Genomic DNA, 21,750 nt, shown 5'->3' on the forward strand with positions numbered 1-21,750 from the left:
AAACTACACTAAAGATGAACACTTTGTCGGCAGGACAGCCCTGCCTCCCTCCGCCAGCACAGCTCCATGGCCGTGCGCGGGCACCCAGCGCAGGCTCGGCCTGTCCCGCGGAGTCGCTGTGCGCAGCGCTACCACGGCGGCCCCTGGCGGCCGCGCCCGGCGCCGCTCACGGACCCAAGGGACAGCGGAGCCGCCTCCCGCTCGTTCCTCCCGGACCGGGATTACGTGGGATCTGGGCGTCGGTTTTGGTCGATCGGTCCCCAGCAGATCCCCACAGCGGCCCCGGTTACCCAGCGCTCAACCCTGGTGGCAGCACCCGCAGGCGGGTCTCGGCGGGTCACAAAGCCACTGCTGTGCCAGGAATGCCGGCAAACTTTAGACCAGCCTAACTTTGTAAAGCATGAGCAGGAAACCCCAGAGCAGGAAACCCCATCTGTCCAGTCTTACGTGTATTAACTTTGATGCTATATTGTAAAGTCTGTCCGTTTTCTTAGGTGTTTGCTTGAAGGAAATGTGCTCATGGATTTGTTTCTTAAAGACCTTGGCTGTTATTACACTATCAGGGATCCAGAAATTAACGTTGATGCCTCCACAGTTCGAATTATTCATTTAAAATTAGATTTATTGCTGGAAATGAATCCAGAAAGCTTACCATGGAAATCCATTATTTTGAACAGAAACAAGGAATTAATGAAGTGAAGCATTACAGATCAGGCAGCAATAGGAATCCAGACAGTGCAAAACGTGTTTTAGCTCTGCACTTGCCAGATCTGCTGGGACAGCTGTACACACCAACAGCCTTGCTTACAGGGCAGTTTGCAGGACTCTTGTTTGGTGACCGTGTTGTCTGTTCTAGTGTTTTCAGTAATTACATTAACCAGAACACAGTGAGTGTATGGAAAAAAAAAAAAAAATACATTGAAATGTCTTAAAAAAAAGAAAAAAGGAACATTCTGTCAGTGATCAAATTTCAAAAGTGAGTGTTGCCTCAAGACTGAAATTCAAAATTCAGTTTAATATATTTAGAACTCCCATTCTGGTTAACATAGTTAAGTATTTTCTGTAGTTAACAGTCTCAGTAGATCAGGAGCAGTTAAAGGAGAGCAGTTCTTCATCAGCAGGTTCTTTGCACAGAGTACCAAAGTCCCAAGGCTGTGATTTTCCCACAAGGACTGGTGCTCTGCATGGGTGGAAATTATTGTTGCAGTCACAAGGTACCAGAGAAGTTGTCCAGTAGCAGGACTATTAATTATTAATATAAAAAAGAGTCAGTTCTTGTTAAAAAAAAAAAAAAAAAATTCAACAGGCCTTTACAGTCTATGCAGGAACTGGCAGTTGCTATAATATTTTATGCTTCCTCGGGGATTCAAAAAACGTGCCTCCATCTCACTGTGTTGTTTTGGTTTGGTTTGTTTTTCTTTTTTCCCAAACTGGAGAGTAACACTTGTGAATTTTATACATGTGCATTTTTTAATGTACTTTTCCCTCAGCTCTTCTAACAAAACAGTATAATAAAACTAAACATTCAGATTTGCACTGCTCTTTGTCATACACCAGTTAAGCCTGTGGGGTTTGCCTTTGTTCCATTAATGGTATGTCATTTTTAGTTGTGTATGTAACATGAAAACAAAAAAGTGCTGAACAGAAATCATCTATTGATACTCTTTAATGCTATAGCTTCCTTAAGGCTTCAAATATAAATAAAAGTCAGTTATCTGTTATATATTGTCTTTTTTTTTCTCCATTCACTAGAAAACACAGGATACTGAGGTTTTCTGAGAAGTTCTGATTACCTTCAAATCATATTGATTAAAATAGCAATTTCCTTTTGATTTCAGTAGGATTTATCAGCAGCTGGCACCTCTATGGAGCAAGAACATTTTTTTCAGTCTTCTTATGACATACAGAAAGTCAGTGTTGGTCTGCAATGTTCAGGTTGTGCCCAAGGCAGCAACTGACAACTAACAAAAGCCTAATTGATATTATTTCTTCCCTGGAGTTTTTTATTTGAGTCAGCACACAGGATGAAGAGAGGAAAGTGGACTGAGCTGAAGTCAAGCTATGAGCAAGGGAATGAATGGCTAGAAAAGCCCACAGTCTTTCAAATTTTCTTTGATTATTATGTCTGTGACTGCATCAAATACAAACTTGACATTCTGGGTGTCTGTGGCACATGTCAAGTGAGCATATATCTCTTTATCTTCTTTCCTTATGTTCAAGTCTAGGAATTGTTGCTTGATGTAATTTCCAGCATCTTCAAATGTATTTAGTCCTAGCAGAGAGAACAGTAAAAGAGAAGACACACTGCAACTGATAATTCTTCACAGCCACTAAGAAATAAGAACTCTTTTCCTGCCTTTTTTTTTCTCGTTTAATAAAGGGAATTAACCATGCACTAAGTATGAAAATTTTGTATCTACACTGTGCACCTACTTTTAAATTTCAATACCTAACAAGAAGTCTTCATTTCTTATTTTCTAATAATAATATTTGTATACTTCATTTTGGACACTCCCTATCATAGATACTTTAGGTTGATACTAAAATACAGACAACTTTTGTTTTTTCTCTGGCACTTTCTGACATAGCTTCATATATTTTCTTGCATCAGCTTGTAAGAGCTGCTGTTTTCTATTTCCAGTAGACCTTACTGTGACATACAAAAAGAGTCAGACTTCCTTTACAGAATGGGTTTTCAAAACAGGGCCAAAAACCTGGATTCAGTTATGAGTTGTGTGTGAGTGATGAGCCACTGACTTCTAAAATGTTGGCTGGGTTCATTACACCACACTCAGCCATCTGAAAATTCTAGTTCTCGCAGCTTCCTCTACTGCCAGTTAAGAGAAACAGGCATCTCCAGAGAGAGATAATCCCACCCTAGCATAAGCACTGTGAGGGAGATGAACTGGATTCTGGCCATGTCTGTTCCATATTGTCCTTTTGAGAGAAAGGCTAAATGCGTAGGCAAGATACTTAGCATTTGTATGGTTATATATAGGTGATCTGAGTCAAAGCCTCAGTCTTTAAAGCACAGCCTAAGCTAATCATCTCAATGTATTTTCTTCTGAAAACTCCAAACTTACCATTATACTCAGGAAAGCAGACATTCAAATGAACTTTCCTTATTTTCTCTTGAAAGAGGTCTTTTTTGTTTAGAAACAGCACAATGGAAGTGGCTGCAAAGCACTTGTGGTTGCAGATGCTGTTGAACAGCTGAAGGCTTTCATGCATTCTGTTCTGTATAGATGCAAAAGGTGAATGTGAGAGACTGACAAATCTCATCCCCATATGTCGTTTTTACTTTAATGTTCTTTACTGGCAAGAAGCAATACAGCATAATAGCCTTTAAATGGTTATCAGGGAACAGGAATAGTTGTGATATGCCATCAGAAAGTACATTACAACTTAGCAGCAAAAAGGGTTGTTTGTTTGTCTCTTCTGACTCACCACTTCTTTATCTTCCGCCAGAACCATGTCATAGGCACTGAGTGCAGCACAGAAAATGATGCAAGTAACTCCCTCAAAGCAATGAATCCACTTCTTTCTCTCCGATCGCTGTCCACCCACATCAAACATCCTTTGCAGAAAAAATAACATACAATGTAAAGCACTAACTAGTAAGGATGTAGTCATGCTCTTAATGTGTAGAGTGCAACCGGAAACGAATGACAATAAAATACCCAGTTTTTCCAAATAGTGGCCTATTCTATCCCAACAGGTCAATAAGTACTGCATTTTACTTATGGCTTTGTAGGCCACATAAAATTCAACATAAAGGCTAAAATACCTACATATAGGACATATATTTGGTACTCTCGAGTGGCATCCTGTGTGGAAAAAGTGGGGCTCTGAATAAGAGCTCTGTGTAGCACTAAGCCCTGCAGGCAGGGTTTTATTCAGGACAGAGTTCATACCTGAAACATTGACAAAACCCCCTCAAATCCACAGTTGTTTGTTACTTCACAGTTTTGCTTGTAGTGAACTGACACATTGATCAATAAGGCACATGACTGGAAACCAGTTGTGGGTTGACCCACTGGTTATGTTTAATTGCCTGGTGTAGATTTATATTTAGTCATCTGTTCATGGCTCTGGTGTGATGGCTGAGCTGTGCAACCTGCGGTGTGCGCCTGTGTCTGGGGTCCCTGCCCCATCCAACTCATTAGTTGCTGCTTGAGCAGCAGGTCATGGGGCGTGGGAATCTTTTCATTTGACCAGATGAAAATCCAGGGCTGTCCTCTTCTGCATTGACTTCAGTCTTTGCCAAAAATTACTGCCTTTGCGTAGTCGTATGAGCTTTTTATGGATTTTTTATATAGGGCCCAAAGCATGATTAAATGGGACATAGTTAGGGCCCAACTGAGATGGAGCTGTCACCAAAGCTACCATTGCTCTGCCTAGCAGTATCTTTCAAAATCGCTTTATTTTTCTTTTCTTGGGCTTTCTTTTCACTATTTTTCTTACATAAAAGATGCCAAACCTAGACATTTATTCAAATACATTAGAAAGGAGAAAAAACATTGTAAAAAACCCAGGTCTGTCCTATTATTACTTTTGCTGTTTCCTTGTGTGCATGATGACTTTTCCCTGTGCTGCCTGTTGTTGAACTTAAAACTGTAAAATCTAGTCCTTTGTTGCATTTTTCCTTCCTTCAAGAAAATGCATTAGATCTTATTCTCTGGATGTGCCTCCTCCAGAGTCTGAAAATTAAACACAACTGAATTTTCATAGCAATGAAAATTTTGAGATTCAGTATATAAAAAAGCACATCAGTAACAAACAGTGCAAGAATAATTTGTTACTGAAACACCATTTTTGCAGTATATTTCTTCTGTTTTCTTCACCATCAGCAACGCAGCTGATGGAAACAAAAGTTATAGTTTATCATTTTTCATCCTACTTAGAAGACATGAAACCCTTCCCAATGCTCATGAGGAACTGTGTCTGCAGCCGAGGAGTAATTAGAGAAAAATAATTTTTATTTTCTAGTACATTTCACCTCTTTGTCTGATCATTGGGTGCCTATAAACGTGAATTATTAGGAAATTAGGAGGCTGTTGTGGAGCAAGATTTTGGTGACAGTAATGCCATTCTTCCAAATGTATCTTCTCTGAGTTCAGTATGACTACGGAAGAGTGAGGTCAGTATGAATGAAATATCTTGACTTTTGGCTGTGATTAGTGCCCAAAAGTCACCTGCTGTTACATATATTCATTGATTGGTGGTATCTAACTCTGAAATCAGGCTTATGAGGAGTTAGAAAGCTTTGAAATTCAGTCTGCGGTAAACTTTCACAAGCATGTATAATCGCATGAATCTGTATTCATTTCCCTCAAACTTTTAGCATGTAGCCCTGTGAATGTGCATGAGAAGCCAGTTAAAAAAGGACAAGATCAAGGACAGAGGCAATGTTTATGGGCAGGTTTTGTTGTACTGACCTTAGCTTGCTTGGTTCTTATCACCCCAGACCTTAACAAATATACATGTAAAAGTGAAGTCCCTGAGTGAATAGCAGGTAATGTATTTCTGAAATTATCTTTTTCTTTTGCTAAGACAAAATGAGTCTTGAAAGCTCTGTGTTTGCCCAGCACTACTCTTGGAAAATTTAGCCACAGATATGGGACTAGCTGTGTATTAATTTGTTCTAATGGTACATATAGCAAGACCTGAAAACTAAAGCTTGCCTGATTTCAGTTGGACTCTTCCTAGCACGTCAAAGGAAACTACATCAGGAGAGGACCTATAAAGATCAGATTCCTTTTAAAAAATATTTAAGTATGTTCTCAGCTCTGGAAATCAAAGTCAACATTAGTGAAATAAATTGAAGAGCTCAAGAAAACTAAATTAAACCAGCAAAGTAACCACCGAGAATATAGCAAATAACAAGAGATGTTGCCTGTGCAATGGTAATTCAGTTCTCTGGAGCAGTACTTGGATTTAGACTTTCACTGCATAGATACAAAATGTTTTCTGCCTCATTCGGTTCAGAGGAGGGACAAGTGTTTAGTGAATGAGGCATCTGTTCATGTTTTCTTTTTATCCCTGTATGGCTTGTGACCCCAAACCTCATTTAAGCACATGAACTAAAACTCACTCTGAATGTGGAAGTGTTCCTCTCTTTATAGATGTTTTTATGGTACTTATCAAAATAATTGCAGAGTCATCAGGATCCCCCAGCTGTTCTCATTGCTCTGGCAATGCAAAGTCACAGTGACTGTCTGGTTAAGGTAGATTTATTGCTGCTCTGCATCCCTAGAGCAGCTCAAAACCATCAAACTATTTTGTAGTGATTTTAACTTGTATTACTCAAGTACCTAAAACCACAAATTAATTTACTAACCTAACTCTACTGTGTTGTATAGCAGAGAGGCTAAACACAGTGGGGCTTGTGTTTGTGGTGGCATTAGGAGCCTTCTTCTTGTTTGCAGACACTCAGGTAACTTAATTCTCAGTTGTGTCACATTTCAGTTGGACCTGGACACCAATTCTGATATTCCAAGGGAGGTCCAGGTTGGACATTAGGAAAAGGTTCTTCACCCAGAGGGTGCTGGAGCACTGGAACAGGCTCCCCAGGGAGGTGTCACAGTGTTCAAGAAGAGACTGGACAACACCTTCAGACACATGGTGTGAACTGTGGGGTTGTCATACGCAGGGACAGGAGTTGGACTCAATGAGCCTTGTGGGTCCCTTCCAACTCAGGACATTTTATGATTCTAATATCAGGACTGGTAGCATTCATGTCAAAGAGGGTTTACATTCTGATAATTTCTTTCTCCATCCTGATTTTGGTTTTATTTTTTATGTAAACTACGGCTGTAACTGAAGGTGCTCAGATTTCCAGTGTACAAAACTGTCTGAAAGTATGTTAATCAGAGAAAAAGATGACGTTTATGACATTTTATCCTTGCATTTGTGGGTAAATTCTGAATTTTGCACGAGTGACCAGTGTATTAAAAGGTGTCAGTAATTTATCCGTAGGGCATCTACTTCAGAATCTTATTCTCTATATGTAATCTCAGTTGTGTCAAAGCATCTGTCTGGTAGCATGGATGGTTTGGGGGATCATTAATTGCCACATGAGGAGAAAAGAAGCCCAATGAAAAATGTAAAAGTTATAATCCTGATGCTTCAGTTTCTTGTCTAGATGACATTCCTCAATGTGCACCCCAGCCTTTAAATTAAGAATTAAATTGAATTCAGTCCATAGAGAAAAGCATTACAGAACACGAAACTATCATAATTCATTCAAATACATTTTCATGTGGAATTAGATATTTTAATTAGTTCACCAAGCATAACAAAATCCTGAGTATGTGAAAGTGTCAATTATTTTCAGTCAGATTTTTTCAGAGACATTGTTTTCAAGATCTTTTCTGAACATTTTGCTCTTCATCTGAAATGAGCATGAAGGCATGCATGCTAATACTGAAATTTCCCATGGGACAGAAATGATGATTTTTTGCCAGCTGTAATGCATTCTGGTGTTAAGAGCAGTTATTTCTGTTCTCAAAGGAAAAGAGTGAAAGGTTGAGAGTGCATGCAAATTAGCAGTCATCAAATGTTTTGCATGCTGTTAAGGACATTTAGGTAGACAAATTTCATAAATGTCACAAACAATTATTCAAATGACGGGATACAAATAATGCTTTTAAGACACTTGCATATGTAAAAATGTTCTTTTAGAACCTGATATTCAGAGATCTCTTAATAACGATCCATTATATACTTAAAGTTGGAGTACTGGTACTAAAATATCTTGCTTTTTCTGTCTGTTTCAACATATTAAATAAGAGTGAATTAAAAAATATCACAATGAGATTAGCAATATTATAATGGATCAATACTTTTTAAAAGAAAATGCTTGAAGATAAAACCACATAAAACTGTTGAATACAGCTTTTGTACCTGAAGTTCAAGTCCTTGAAAGAAAACTGAGTCTCTATAATCCCAGTTGTTTTCACTCGGGAGTGCAAAACATCTTGCTCAGTAGGCACATAGTTCGGTGTTGCCAACCTGTCCAGATCGTTGAGGTAACTGAGGAGAGTGAAAAGAAATGGTGACTGGTGAATTCAAAAAGTGTAATAAACATTACATAGTCACTTCATATTGAGCCGCTTCTATGTATGTTATGTAAAATAAACATTTAAATTCAATACTATTGGTTTTTTTATACAACCTAAAGTCACAATCCAGAGCCTTTTTCTTTTTTTTTTTTTTTTCCTTTTTCTTTTCTTGTATATAGAAGTGTAATTTAGTTCTATATAATAAACATCTTTCTGAGAATTTCAGTTCAGGAAAATCCTTATTTTCCTCAGGGATGTTAAAAAAACATCTTGTCAGGAAAGGGGTTTTGCCCATTTGCTTTCAGCAAGTGGAAGCTGCCACCAGAGGGGAAGAACCGCAGGCATCTCTCTAGAAATAGTCACAGCCTGTCAGACCTGTTATAATAGTACCTTCCTTCCTAAGTGAAAGGGAGAGCAAGATATTTTGGAGGAATTCACATGCAGGGGCTGTTTTCCCTGCAGAACTATCAGTTTACAAGAAGAAGGTAAACTATAATTTAAAAAAAAAAAAACACCATACCTTTTGTAATCCACTAATTTAGTATTCTCAAAGCCCCCTGGGAAAGAGTGGATTATCTGGTTTTCTGTCCAGTACACAGACACAAAATGTGTGTGAAATGAGAATCCAAACCAGGTCTTTGGAGACTGTCCTTGTTCTATCACCAGCCCTTCTCCTATCTCTTCCAGGCACACTCAGCTTTCTTGGCCTGGCTGGACAGAGTCTATGAATCCTACCTGCTAGTCAAGAAAGCTGTGTAAGGAGGTTGTGAACTGACAAAAGGAGAAGAGCCAAATTTGACATACAGGGATTTTCCATTATTCAGATCTCATTTGTTTCTACTAAAACACACAGAGGAAAGGCAGTAATCAAACTTCATTAGCATGAATTAATAATGAACAGACTCAGAGAAGATAACCTCAGCAAGTCAGGGTTTACACAGTATAAATCACTACTCTGTGTAGGAGCTGATTAACAGGAGCTGAGAAACAGGGTTTTGGTTTTAAAAGACACTGAAGTGTAACATTAGATGGATGGTTGATTCTAGCTTGTTTTGAACTGATCATTAGAAGCCCAGCAGCAGGGGCAAAAATTAAGTTGATTTTAATGGTTCAGAGCCAAAGGCTAGATTTTCAGAAGCAGCAGGTACCTAAAGATGAAGGCAGAGGATTAGTGGGATTTTCAGAAGTATTCAAGCAGATGGAAAATATATCACTGTTGTTTTTAATGTAACTCTGGCAATAAATAATGATTATTGGCTCCTTTATAGTCTATACTAGCTCCCTTAGATACTGAAACGTATGGTGGGTTAAAACAGCCCATAACACTGATAGGGAATTAACTTTAGACTCTCTTATCTTCCTTTTAGGCAGCAAAACCTGATTTGCCAAGCACCACATACACACTAGAATGTTACCTGGTGAAGAGTTTTGTTGTTTGTTTTTTTTTTTTTTTTTCTGCATTAGGGTTTTTGTTTGTTTGTTTTTAAGTTCAGAAAGTGTTTTTCCTTTTAATTATGAGGACTTACTACTGGCTTTTAGTGCTTGGAACTGTGGTGTGGCCTGTCAGAAAGGATATATAAAAAAGCAAAAGATTGCCCCATACTATTCCTAAGGAAATACAAGGCAACTATAAAACATGGTCAAGTCAGACACAAATTGACACAAGCAATATTTTCTTTGTTTGGGTATCTTCTAAAAAAAGGTTTTTGTTTCTGTTTGAAGATATAAAGAGATGAAGAATTTTTATATTTTCATGGCGTATCCCTTATACTATATACAATTAGTGAGCTGCTAGTGCCGTCACTTTGCCTGGCTCCTGGATGGGACTTGGATCGTGCCTTTCCCTGCCCAGTGAGCGGGGCACCCAGCACCTTGTGAGGTATCACCCTACAGGTGCCCTCAGCCTGTAGGAGGAGCTGCAGAAACAGAGAAACCTCCAGTTGCAGGTGTTGGAAGATGGATCTCAGGTGGAACAACCTTCTGCTGCAGGTCTAGAGTCAGACTTATGCACTCTAGAAAAACTCTGACCCCGGTGGCACCTCCTTTCTGGGTCTTGTGTGAGTTTAGGGAGAAAACAGAAGAGGAGGACCAATCTAGCCTGCAAGAACAGCTGTAGAAACAACCAAATCAAGGAGTCCTGAAAAGCCTAAGCTTACTTACTATATCTAAGTAGCCCCAAGTTGCACCAGGGAATGTTCAGATTGGACATTAGGAAACATTTCTTCATGGAAAGGGTTGTCAAGCACTGGAACAGGCTGCCCAGGGAAGTGGTGGAGTCATCATTCATGGACATGTTTAAAAGATGTATAGATGAGGCTCTTAGGGACATGGTTTAGTATTAGATTTAGGTTGTGGTTGGACTCGATGACCTTAAGGGTCTCTTCCAACCAAAATGATCCTATGATTCCGTGATTCTAAGCTAGGAGATGTGCTCCAGCTGTGTGCTGACCCTGTGTGGACTCAGACCTGAGCACCCCGGTCCCCTACTTATCTGCCTGCCACCTCCAAGGCTCAAAAAAAGGGAACTGGGTCCATCAGGTTGGAGAATGGCTGCAGCACCACTTGGCCAGGACCAGCTGGGTGCTGAGATGGTAACACCCCAGGGAACACTCAACACTCATCCACGTAGCCAGATTAGTTTAGAGGAAACTTTATAGTTTTGTCCAGACTTAAAGTTCAACAGCTTGAAAGGTATATAGTCAAAAGACAGATCTAGATGAAAACTAAGCTGTTTCAGTTCTCCTTTTTCCTCATTTTTTCAATCTTAGAATTACTTGGAGAGAGAATAGACTTTTTAACAGTTTAAAGAAACTCATAGAAACAAGTTGTTCCTTGTTTTCACTTGTTTTCTTCAGTCAAACATTTCTAATGTATCAATGTTGTGGTTTAACCCGAGTGAGCAATATAACCACGAAAGCCACTCACTCACGTCCTCCTGCACCCCCCTCAATATGGGAGAGAATCAAGAGGGAAGGGGGAAACTTGGATTGAGATAAACACAGTTTAATAAAACAACAAAAAACTAATACACTACTATTAAATATATATATATAATATAAATAAAAGATATTCAAGGCAATTCCAAATGAACTCCGTCCACAACTGAGCAGCAAGTCCCAGCAAGTCACACCTGGTCTCAAAGCCAACCCCAGAGAGAGAATAGAGAGGAAAAATGCAGAAAGGTTCAGAGGCCTCTGCAAAATGTCGAAAGCCGGACTAAACATCCTGCAGCAAAAACTCTCCCGGCTGCACCCCAGAGAGAGAAAGAAGCACAGAAGAGGGGGCCAGAAACCAAAAGGCCCCACTCTTAAATCTGAAGCATGACGCTAATGGGATGTAATACTCTTATTGATCAGTCTGGATGTCAGTCAAGCTCTGCCCCATCCATGCCCCCCTTCCTCGATATCTCCCTGCAGGACACTCAGAGTGTCTTTGGCTCTCAGACCAGAGCAATTAAAAACATTAACTCTGTGCTGGGGTGTTGTCTTCCTGTTCTCAAACTAAGTCCAAATAATGAGTGTGCTAGCTATGAAAAGAAAGGTTTATAACTGCATGAAGAAAATTAACCCCTTTTCAGTCCAACCAGCACAATCAAAAACATTAGCAAAAAACCTAATTCTTTTCAGGTTAATTGGCAATCATTTTCTTAGGCTATTCTGCATGTGAGGAAGGGTTCTTGTCTCAAACCTTCCTATGCTGCCTGTTATGACCCTAGCCAGATGTTCAGCACCTGCAGCTGGTGTCACCTACTAGGCTGCCGAGTCACTGAGCTGGTACTCTGCTGCCCTGGCAAAGCACGCCTGGGTTCCACCGTCGCTCCACAGCTGTTTGATGAGTTCCACCAGTTCAGAAGACATGTTCCCATCCTCCAGAGCTGTTGCCATGGCACAGAGCTTCCTTTCGTCTTCCTAAAGAGAAGTTTCAGTGAATATTGTGCAAATGCACTGTACCCCTCCACCTCCTTGAAGACGTGCTTGGTATACAATGAATTCAAGGGGCTAAATTCTTCATTTTCACTGACTCTTCCAGGTAGCTATACTCACCTGTGCATGCTAACATTCTTTTACAATCTCAATTCACTTTAGTTAGTGCCAAGGTTAGACTGAAATCATGATACACAGAGTTTTCTTCTTTTTGTTTTTTATTTTTGTTTCGTTCACACAAGAGCTCAGTTTCATCTGACCGTAGATGTTCACTAAAGTTCTAGCTTGGAAGGAAGGCTTTTTTCGTAAGAGAGAGGGTTGGAGTATCAAAAACTAAGTTTAAAAGGATATTTAAAGTTTAAATGTATATTAAAGCAGAAATATATAGCTAAATATATTTTTTAGTATATTTGGAAGAAAAAATTTCTAACTTTAGGCCACAGTGAGAAATGCAGCAGAGTGAATATAACTAGTGAACGCTTGCCTTATCTATCTATTTATTTATTTATTTATTTATCTATCTATTTATTTATTTTAGGAAGAAGAAACCTGTAACTGAAATCCCAAATATTTTAGATGTATTATTCTGTAATTTATTCTGTTTGCAGTCAATTAAAAAAGGCTTCAAGTAATCTATTACATTTATTTTCAGTGATTAACAGCTTAGGAATGTATTGTAAATAAAGAACGCCATTAAAATAGTGTCATTTGATGCATTGCCAGAGCAGTAGATAGTTATGGAATATAATTCCTTCCTAGCTGTATAAGCAGACTTACAATCAATAGTGGCAAATGTAGAAATGGATTCTGACAGATGCTGTTTTGGCAGGGAGTACATATTATTCAAAAATAGAAAACATCTTCACAATAATTTGTAACAAATTTATTTAGAGAATGCACTAAATGTTTTAATAGAAATCACAGTTTATGGAATGTCTGTAGAATTCAATGACTGATCAAAAATAAAACTCTACAGTTTTTCTAAAATTACAGAGAAATTGAGTTAGCACAGAGCAAAAGAAAAAAAGGGTGAAATAACCACTAGAGATTTGCCTTCGTTTGAAAGAGGAAGGAGGACAGCTGGACAATTTCCCGTCTACATTGAACAAAACCAACTCCATTCTGCACCCCAATCTTCTTACTCAGCTGCAGCATCAGCAGAACTGGGTCATTTTTTCTCACGTGTGCGCTGCGTTTGTCCCCTGGGCTGCTCTCCAGGGTGCACACTGGTTCAGTTCAAGGTAAGATATAGAATGTTCTGTTCTTGGAGATACCACATATCATTTAGTGATTAGTACTATCGTCCTACAAGGTTGCATTTATTGGTTGAGTAGCCTACAGGGAGAAGCCTTAAGCTCAGAAACTCCAAGTGTACAGTAAATGTTCATTAGTTATCATACAGAAGGTGACAACGGGGAATTTTGATACTTACATAAAAAAAGGAAGATAACGGCAGACTGAGGTTATAACCCTGATTAATGTAATGTTTTGTTTCTCTCTGGCATTTAGACACACTTCAGATGATTTTCATATTAAAAATAAATTGCAATGGTGCTTTATGAAGAAAAATATACCTTTCTGACTCGAACGGATGTTGTTCAAAATTACGTACTGAGGCACTTTCAGGATCACTAAGAAGTATTTGCAGGCCATCCTGGAACATGGATAAACCTCTTGCTTTTGGGCTCAAGATGAGCCCAGGTTTTGGGCTAAGTGACTTTCAGCAGCTAAATATGGACTACAACAGAGCAAGAACACAATCCAGCTGAAATCAAAGCTTATATCAAAACAAGTCAGGCTTATAAATGGCTTGTAATTTTACAGAAAATGTAAGCTAAATTTGTTTTTAGAACAAAGAACAATGTTTAGTTGACATTCAAGCAAATGTGACTGAAATTTCCATTTCTCTAAAACTCATATCCACTTTGCTCTTATGTTGTCCTGAGGGAAAAGAAGGCAGGCACTTCAAATATTTTATACAGGTGTATTCAACTGTATTCCTAGAGGCCTATTCTGCCAATGAGAGTAAGAATGGGTTTATTGTGCTACAAAGCAATAAACTTAAAATAGCTGTATTTTCAGCATTTGATTAAATATAAAGCTAAGAAATGAGCTGGGCTATTTAACAAAAATCTTCAATTCCCAGTTCCCGAGGTTGTGAAATCCCTTGAAAATAATGTCTCTGAAACTGACATAGATGACAGATGATGAGAGAAGATGTATAAACCTCTCAGAAAGTTTGGCAGGGCTGAGAAGAGAGGCTGAAGTACTGAGATAAAGACAGGACATATCTCTATTACAGATAGCAAACAGATTTGGGACCATGTTGTGGACACTAGAGGCCAAGGCAGGACCTGTGTAGGTGCTGCAAGATTTGGCTGCATGAGGCCATGCAGGCAGGCAGGTGGGTCCTTATGCAGAACATGTATCAGTCACAACTGAGGAGACAGGGTTGAGTTGCGGTACATTCACATGAGCTTATTTTCTGTGCCGCTTTGGGACACCGTTACATTTGTTTGAATGACTTGTATTCATGGACCATTAAAAGAATACAGGAAGAAAACAGTTTCTGTTTTGTCAAATGACTATATGAATTTGAAGCATTTGTTTATCATTTTTTAGGTCAAAGTACCACATGACAGTGTAATGAAATTTAGACTTCTGGAACTAGGAAACTCCTTCAGACAAGCAGATGTAATTCCCTCTAAGATAAACCTCTAGAGGACAGAAAGAATTTTCCAAAACTGGAACCACTGATATTCGGACAAGCCTTTGAGACATTCTAAGCAAGGTCTGAATTACAGGCAATAGACTAAATCACCACACTGAGAAGAAAGGTATGTGTTTTTCCTTTACTTCTGCCCTTCAAAATTCAGCATAATTGCTAGAAGACAGCAGGTTTTCTTTCTGTGGCTCTTGTTCTATGTGCTTCTGCATAGGGTTGCTCACCGTGTCAGAAAGGTCAGAAAGATCAGGCTCCACTCTCTGTCATGTCAAACTGAAGTATTCCCAACATGTCTAGATAACCCTTCCTTACATGGTTCAGCCTCAAGATTTGTTCATAAAAGGGAAATATTTATAACATTTCCCAATAGCAACAAATAAGTGACTAAGCAGCCAAGAAAATGTTCTTTTATTTTTTTTTTCTTTCTTATGTCTTTGCAAGTAGAACACCTCTCTTGTAACAAACCAAATAGCAGTTTATGCAAAGGTTAGACCTCAGACATCAGTCTTGAGAAAATGAAAATAAGTAAGGACATCTTGTCACATATATAACCCAAGAAGTACTTAGTTTTCACTATCATAAATTAAACACTGAACTGTCTTTGTTCTACTAGTTTCTACTATTATATTACAAAAAATATATATTCTAGTGCCTATTTCAAGCGAAAGGGCATCATACTCACAATTCTAGCTGGGTTTTCATAACTGATTCCTAACTTAGCCATTGCTTTCACGATAGAGAGGATAGACTGCACTGCGTTGCTGTAGATGACGGGTCTGAACTCCACGCGTTCCTTGTAGGTGAAACCATCTTTATGGATGATCCTGGTGAAAAAACAGAAAACAAAAGGTTTATGGGATGCATCTGAAGAAAGAAAGTAATGAAAAGTTGGATTAGATGCTTTTATGATCAGTGTGAGAAAGAACTGAATCCATCTTGGAAAAGTATTTATCAATGGTTGATCTGCCTATTCTTCTGGAACAGGTTAACAGCAGTTTCTGCAGCTATATGACGTTAAATTAATAAGGCTGGGCTTTGACACCCCAATCTGAGTGAAAAGGTGTTTGTTTTTGCCTTGTGGGTCCGTATAAGATAATGTATGAATCCAGAACAAGATGCAGGCACATTCCTGTGGATACAGGGAAAGTTGCATAGTGGGACTTAGATCCAAAATAGTTAGTCCTTGGCTCTCACATTTCTTGTTTAGTCATTCTCATTTTTAAGCTGAATCTTTGCTAGAGTAGAAAAAATATTGCAAAAATATTCTTATATTGTGAGGTATTTTCTCAAGGAAAAAAACCAAACTTTCCTATTTCTTTGTATTAATACATCAGTTACAATTCCTAGTTACTAACAGGTGTTACTGTTACTATCTATAAGGTTTGGGGACATACATATTACTGCAGAGGATTTGCCCCACATTACAGAAGACAAAGAACTTTAGCAGTCAGATTCAATTACTTTAATTCAGAGGTGAATTATAATTTCATAGTCCTCCCTGACTGGAGAATGGCATGTGGTTAAAGTTCTCCAAGATCAGTGTGCAGGTTATGTCATGACTCAGGGAGGTATTTCTCCATGAATGGTGGAAAAGGATGAAAACTTCACCTGTTTTGATGTAGTGTGCTCTCAATTCACATCACATAATTAAACTGTGGAACTACTTGCTGTAGAATACTGTGGATGTTATGAGTTTGCATTGGTTCAGAAGAGGTTCAGAAGAAACACATACATGAGTTAACTGAGGGTGATTCAACACAACAATGCTGTCTCTGGGTCAGGATGATGCCTGAGTCACAGATTATCAGGCACTATCAGAGTATCCAGTGCAAAAATTACTGTGTGTTTTCTTGTCTGGTCATCTTCTGGAAACATCCTTGACTAGCTACAACATGAGACGGGATGCTGGGCTGGGTGGATCTGCTGTGGCTGGTTGTCTCATGCATTCATATTCCCACTACAGTACTGTAACTCCTACCAAAGCCAATGTAGAAGCTTCCTTGGTCTTCAGTAAGGAGTTGGACTAGTGAATAATTTGACCAGAAAGATTTGATTACCAACCCAGCTGTGTGTCTTAGTCACTTCATGTTTTTCTTCCTGTGGTTGAATGAGAACTGGATTTGAATGATGTACCTTTGCGTTTTATTCAAATAAGCATAAATATTGTAATAAGGCATTAGTTAGATAGCTTATACTACAAATACCAAATTCAACAACTGATATGAATATTCACGTACTTACTTCATTTGCTTTACAATAGTGCTCTTTCCTGACTCTCCAGCACCTGCAGAAGAGGAATGTTGAGAAGATGTGATTTATAGGTGATTAAATAGCAAGTATTAAAAATAACTTTCTGGAACACAGAATTTTGGATCTATAAAAAGACATACAGATGTTTTAGATCCCCATTGTACTAACTATAACACTTACTAGTGTCCATTCAGACTTAAAAACAATGAAATCTTGGCAAAAGTATGGATTCTGCAAAGGAAAGGTACATTTGAGAAGGAACATTCAGCCAACTGAGAGAAAAATATAGACTCTAATTATCAAGGAAATTAAATATGGACCATATTTCAATTTCACCCCTGGCAGACAGTGTCCATTCCGTGATTTGTAGCTGCTCATTTAAGGTTCATCACAACTTTTTGTAAGCCAAACCAACCATTTCCATGCTCATCAACCAGTCTCTTTAAAAAACTGAAAGAACAGAGCGTGAAGACTTGCATGAGGTCTAGCTTAGGATGCAGAGGCAGCACGTGAGAGATACGCCTTGACACTGATGTTTGGTCAGCTCCTCTGCCCTGTGGCCTCTGCTATGCAGTAGGTGCCTGGAGGTGGGAAACCTGCAGAGCAATGCAACAGGTCCAGCTTGGGAATGATTTGGTAGCAAATCCCCATGTCTGCCGAGGAGGTACAGTCATTTGCTTGCACAACCAGTTGCAGAACTAAGACATAGCTTTGGTCAGTTTTTTTTACCATTAATTTGCTCTTCTTATCTCATGGAAAGTGAGTAACCACAATGCTAAGGTTCTCCATTGGAAATGAGTGCAGGTGACTCTCATCTTCTGTCAGTGAGAGTGGTGAGGCTTGGCAAGAACTGCCAAGCAAGAGCTGGATTTTGAAAGCACCTGAAGAGTGGATTTGATTTTGGTTGTGAATCCATGGGACAGGAGTCATTGCTGCATTTCTCTTTGCAGATTTTAATTTACCTTACTCAGGGATTGTCAAATACTTTTGACAAAAGAAGAAATCTGAGACATAGCTATTTTAACTGAAGGCTTCTCAGTGAATGGAACAAACTGATTACAGACTTTCCAAACAGATTTTGTAAAGCTAATAACATTTAAATGACAGGGATTAATTTACTCAAATGAATTGCAAGAGACAGCAAACCGTACGCAAAACGTTTTCAAAACACATGAGGTGAATGGCAGAAAGTGTGAGAGACAAGCAAGCCTATGCAAAATGGGCTGATACTGCCATCTGCCACAGTTTGGAAAAAATGCAAATTTGCTATAGGTCATCTGTTATCTTTTCAATACCCTCTGTAGAACCTGGTAAAGCCCTGTCAGCAAGGTGGCATTTACTGCACTTTATGTAGGGAAGAGAGCAGTTGGTGGTGAGAATACATACATTCACCTTATGGAAAGATGCCAGGAAACATAACACAGAAATGAACCTCTCTTCCAGATCTGAAAGGCAAAGTTAAAATAGAGTGGGAGGCATAATTTATATCTTTTGGGTGCATTTTTCTACCTCTGCTCATCTTTAATTTATGATCCAGTATTGCCTTTATCTAAACAACAGATGACTCAGACTTTGGCTTCACTCCAGAGTATCATGTTAGTTGTAGCAGCATTTACACCCCAGGAAATGGGTCAGAAACAATTTACTTTGCACCTGCTTCCTTTCTTCCTTCCCCATCCCATTCAGCCCGCTCCTCCGGCCAGGGCCCCAGCACAGGACAGAAGGGACAGGGCTGCGTTCCCACACACGGCAGAACTCCTCTGCTCACAGAAACAGCAGCTAGAGTCCACTGTGAGAGCCCTTCCGTGACTGCACAGGGAGCTAAAGGCAGCTGCCCTTTAGGCGGCAGTCAAAAGGCCAATTATAATTGAGCCAAGATTTTCTCGGCACAAAAATCTCAGTCAGTGCCTGAATCTCTGGCCCTGCTCCTGCGAGCTGAAGGTATCCTCACTGCAAGTAAAGCTGATGGAAGTTTACTCCCATACTTCTTCCCAGAGATCGCGGTCACCATGCCCCAAGGCACACCACGTGTACCAGTGTACACACAGCATCCTGGAAGACTGTAACCTGCCTCTCTTCTTGCTTCGGACATTTGGAATGGCACCCCCTCAAGTCCCCAGCCCATCATGTTTCCGGGTGCGCTGGGACTGCAGAGGAGACCCAAGAAGTGCCGTGTGGTGTGGCTGCAAGCACTGATCCACAAGGAACCGTCCCCAGCAGCCTGACCTGTCCCCTGTTCCGGGACTGCCTGGTCTCTTCCCTGCAGAACACCAAGGCAAACAGACAGAACAGAAATAGAGGAAAAACCAAAGGCAACTTGAAAGCTGGTGAGAATATCTCAAATTCAAAGGAAAGCAGAACACAGGACCTCAGCTGTCACTTGATGTTATCGTTTTTCTAAGCAGAATTTGTTCGAATAGTTGTGGAAACTGGGGTGGGTATGAGCCGTGTTCAAGACTAGCATCTGCTGAGCTGTTGAAGAAGGTTCTTTTTATATACTAAGTTGCTTTTGTGTCTCAGAGCAAGATCTATTCTCTCTTACACTAATTATATATGTGGAAGTAGAGGTTTGATTTAGGAAAGTTTCCAGAAGCAAAATCAGGAAACTAAGAGACTACTGTCTGAATATTTTGTTTGAAACCTCTTACAAAAGCCACTGACAATGACATAAAATAACAAAAAACAGGAAAAGAAAATCTTCAAATTAGAATCAGAAGAGGTTGCAAACCTCTGCCCGAGCATTGTCTGTGCCATTCAGAACTCTGGAAACTATTAATTATCTCTTCCTGGATCTCTTTGCAAACTCAACAAACATTCTCCGTGAGAGAAAGAAACTAGAGAAAAGATCTAACCCTCTTGAGGGAATAAGGTCCTTAAATGCTCCCCCTCTTCTCATGCCCCAAAAGAGAAAATCAGTGTATTCCATTCAATTGGAGTATTGAGCCATCTTCGTGCCCAAAGCCTTCGCTTTCAATGCAGGTGTTAATAACAGGAACTTAAGCCTGACTTGGTACTATGTTAACTATGTACTATGGTAGTTGGGCAGGGTTTAATTCATTTAACTGGTTTTAAATGTCTGTACTATAAGCTTCTACATTCAGACTGCTTATCAGAGGCCTCTTATAGTCACTGGAGAAAAATACTTGCTTCTAAAATGAAAAAAAAAAAGAAAACTTCAATTTTTTGTCACCCTAAAGTAAATAGTTGAATTAAATTATGTAAGTCATATCCTAAAAGTGAGTATTTCTCAGTAAAGTGAGCTGAGGATGACCAACTCAGATGAGGGTGAGCTTTGTCCTGTCACTGAAAACTGTAGACAATGGGGCCATGGAGTCATACTTTGAAAATAAATAAGTCCAAAGTTTCAATGATTATTTCAACTGAAGCTAAGTTATTTTTGTGAAACACCACTGTAAGCACCAGCTGTTTGGGCACATTTCAGATGTGTGCAGTACTTTGCACACAAATAAACTGCAAGCTGGCTTCCAACAAAGCATAAAAACTGCCTGTGATGCGGTAGGCAAGATATGGCCCTGATACAAAGGAAATAAAGCTTTCACCTTGGAGTTTGTTCCAGACTCATAAAACAATATGATTTTTTAAAAGTATAAATATGTAGAGGCTAGACTTGTGGACAAGGTGGGGGTTGGGATGGCCTAGACAACATAGGAACAGCTGACACAGAGGACTTAAACCTCCTGATTCCCAGACAACTTGTGAAGAACAGCAGAGAGTGGCATGATTTTTCATCTCCCCAGTTTATATCTTTAGTCTTTAGGTGTATGCCATATACACTGTAAATTATCACCTCAACACAGATAATGTGCTTACCCACATCATGGAACTTAACAAACATATGTGATGTCTTTGGTTTCTAGATATAATTTCATTTTTGTAAAGGTATTTATGGGAGGATGCAGAGAGACCAGACTAGATATCAAATAATCTTCTTGGGAAATGGTCAGAATACTTTTGTTTGTTTGTTTTTACATTTTAGTACTAAGAGCATAATGATCACACCGAGAAACTTATGATATATATATACATTTTTTCTTTTTTTAGCATTTTCTACCTAACTGCCTACTCTGAAAGAAACGATGGTGAAATCTGAACCTAGAACTAGGGTAGGACTAGGCCGATTGTCTTGAATGCTTGCCCTTGATTTATGAAGTGCAAGATTTGAATCATTTCTGAGATCACTTCAGAGGTATGGAAAGGTAACAGGCCCAGATCTGAACATAGAAGATTTAATCCTCTCCTATCTGGCCATTTCACTGGTTGACTATAGAAGTGGCTATACAGTGCTTCAGCAGCTGTGATTGCAGGTGTTCAAGAGACACTTTCACTCTAGCTGTGTAATAGGCTCCAAACAGATTTACATTTCATTCACCTCCTGCTTTTTCAAGAAGAAAATTCAAGCTGTTAAGTCTATTTCTTTTTTCCTAACTTACTTTTTTTACCAAGTCCTTGGTTCCTTGTGATTTGTCAGAAAAAGCATAACAAATTTGAATCTTTATCATGTGTGACATCAATAAAGGAAGATATTATAGAAATGTACACTATAAAGAAAACTTCAGAAAAAGTATTTCAGATTCTGATGATCATCTTGTCTCATGAAAAGAGTGCTTATAGAGCTGATGAAACTGAACTAGTTCATTCATTTCAAATCTGAACATATAAGTCTTTCTCACATAGCTTGCAAGTAATCTCAAAGTATTTTACTGAAGTGATTTTGAATATGTGATAGTAATAGTGTCAGAAAAAGCCTGATAATATACATTGGGAAACA

At 39.1% G+C, this 21,750-nt stretch overlaps 1 protein-coding gene across 1 annotated transcript in view; it reads right to left on the minus strand.

Moving 5' to 3' along the window:
- Positions 1 to 1,235: 1,235 nt before the first annotated feature.
- The window catches only part of GNAT3 (G protein subunit alpha transducin 3), a 36,417-nt gene continuing 15,902 nt past the window's right edge, over positions 1,236 to 21,750 (minus strand). The window contains exons 4-10 of the mRNA XM_065844247.2: positions 16,953 to 16,995; positions 15,394 to 15,535; positions 11,814 to 11,971; positions 7,906 to 8,034; positions 3,448 to 3,577; positions 3,084 to 3,237; positions 1,236 to 2,272 (exon numbers count right to left, since the gene is read on the minus strand). Coding sequence (XP_065700319.1) covers positions 2,082 to 2,272; positions 3,084 to 3,237; positions 3,448 to 3,577; positions 7,906 to 8,034; positions 11,814 to 11,971; positions 15,394 to 15,535; positions 16,953 to 16,995 — 947 coding nt within the window. The 3' untranslated portion in view covers positions 1,236 to 2,081. The remainder of the gene's footprint in view (positions 2,273 to 3,083; positions 3,238 to 3,447; positions 3,578 to 7,905; positions 8,035 to 11,813; positions 11,972 to 15,393; positions 15,536 to 16,952; positions 16,996 to 21,750) is intronic.

The sequence above is a fragment of the Patagioenas fasciata genome, chromosome 1 (genome assembly GCF_037038585.1).
Source record: "Patagioenas fasciata isolate bPatFas1 chromosome 1, bPatFas1.hap1, whole genome shotgun sequence".
Taxonomy (NCBI): Eukaryota; Metazoa; Chordata; class Aves; order Columbiformes; family Columbidae; genus Patagioenas; species Patagioenas fasciata.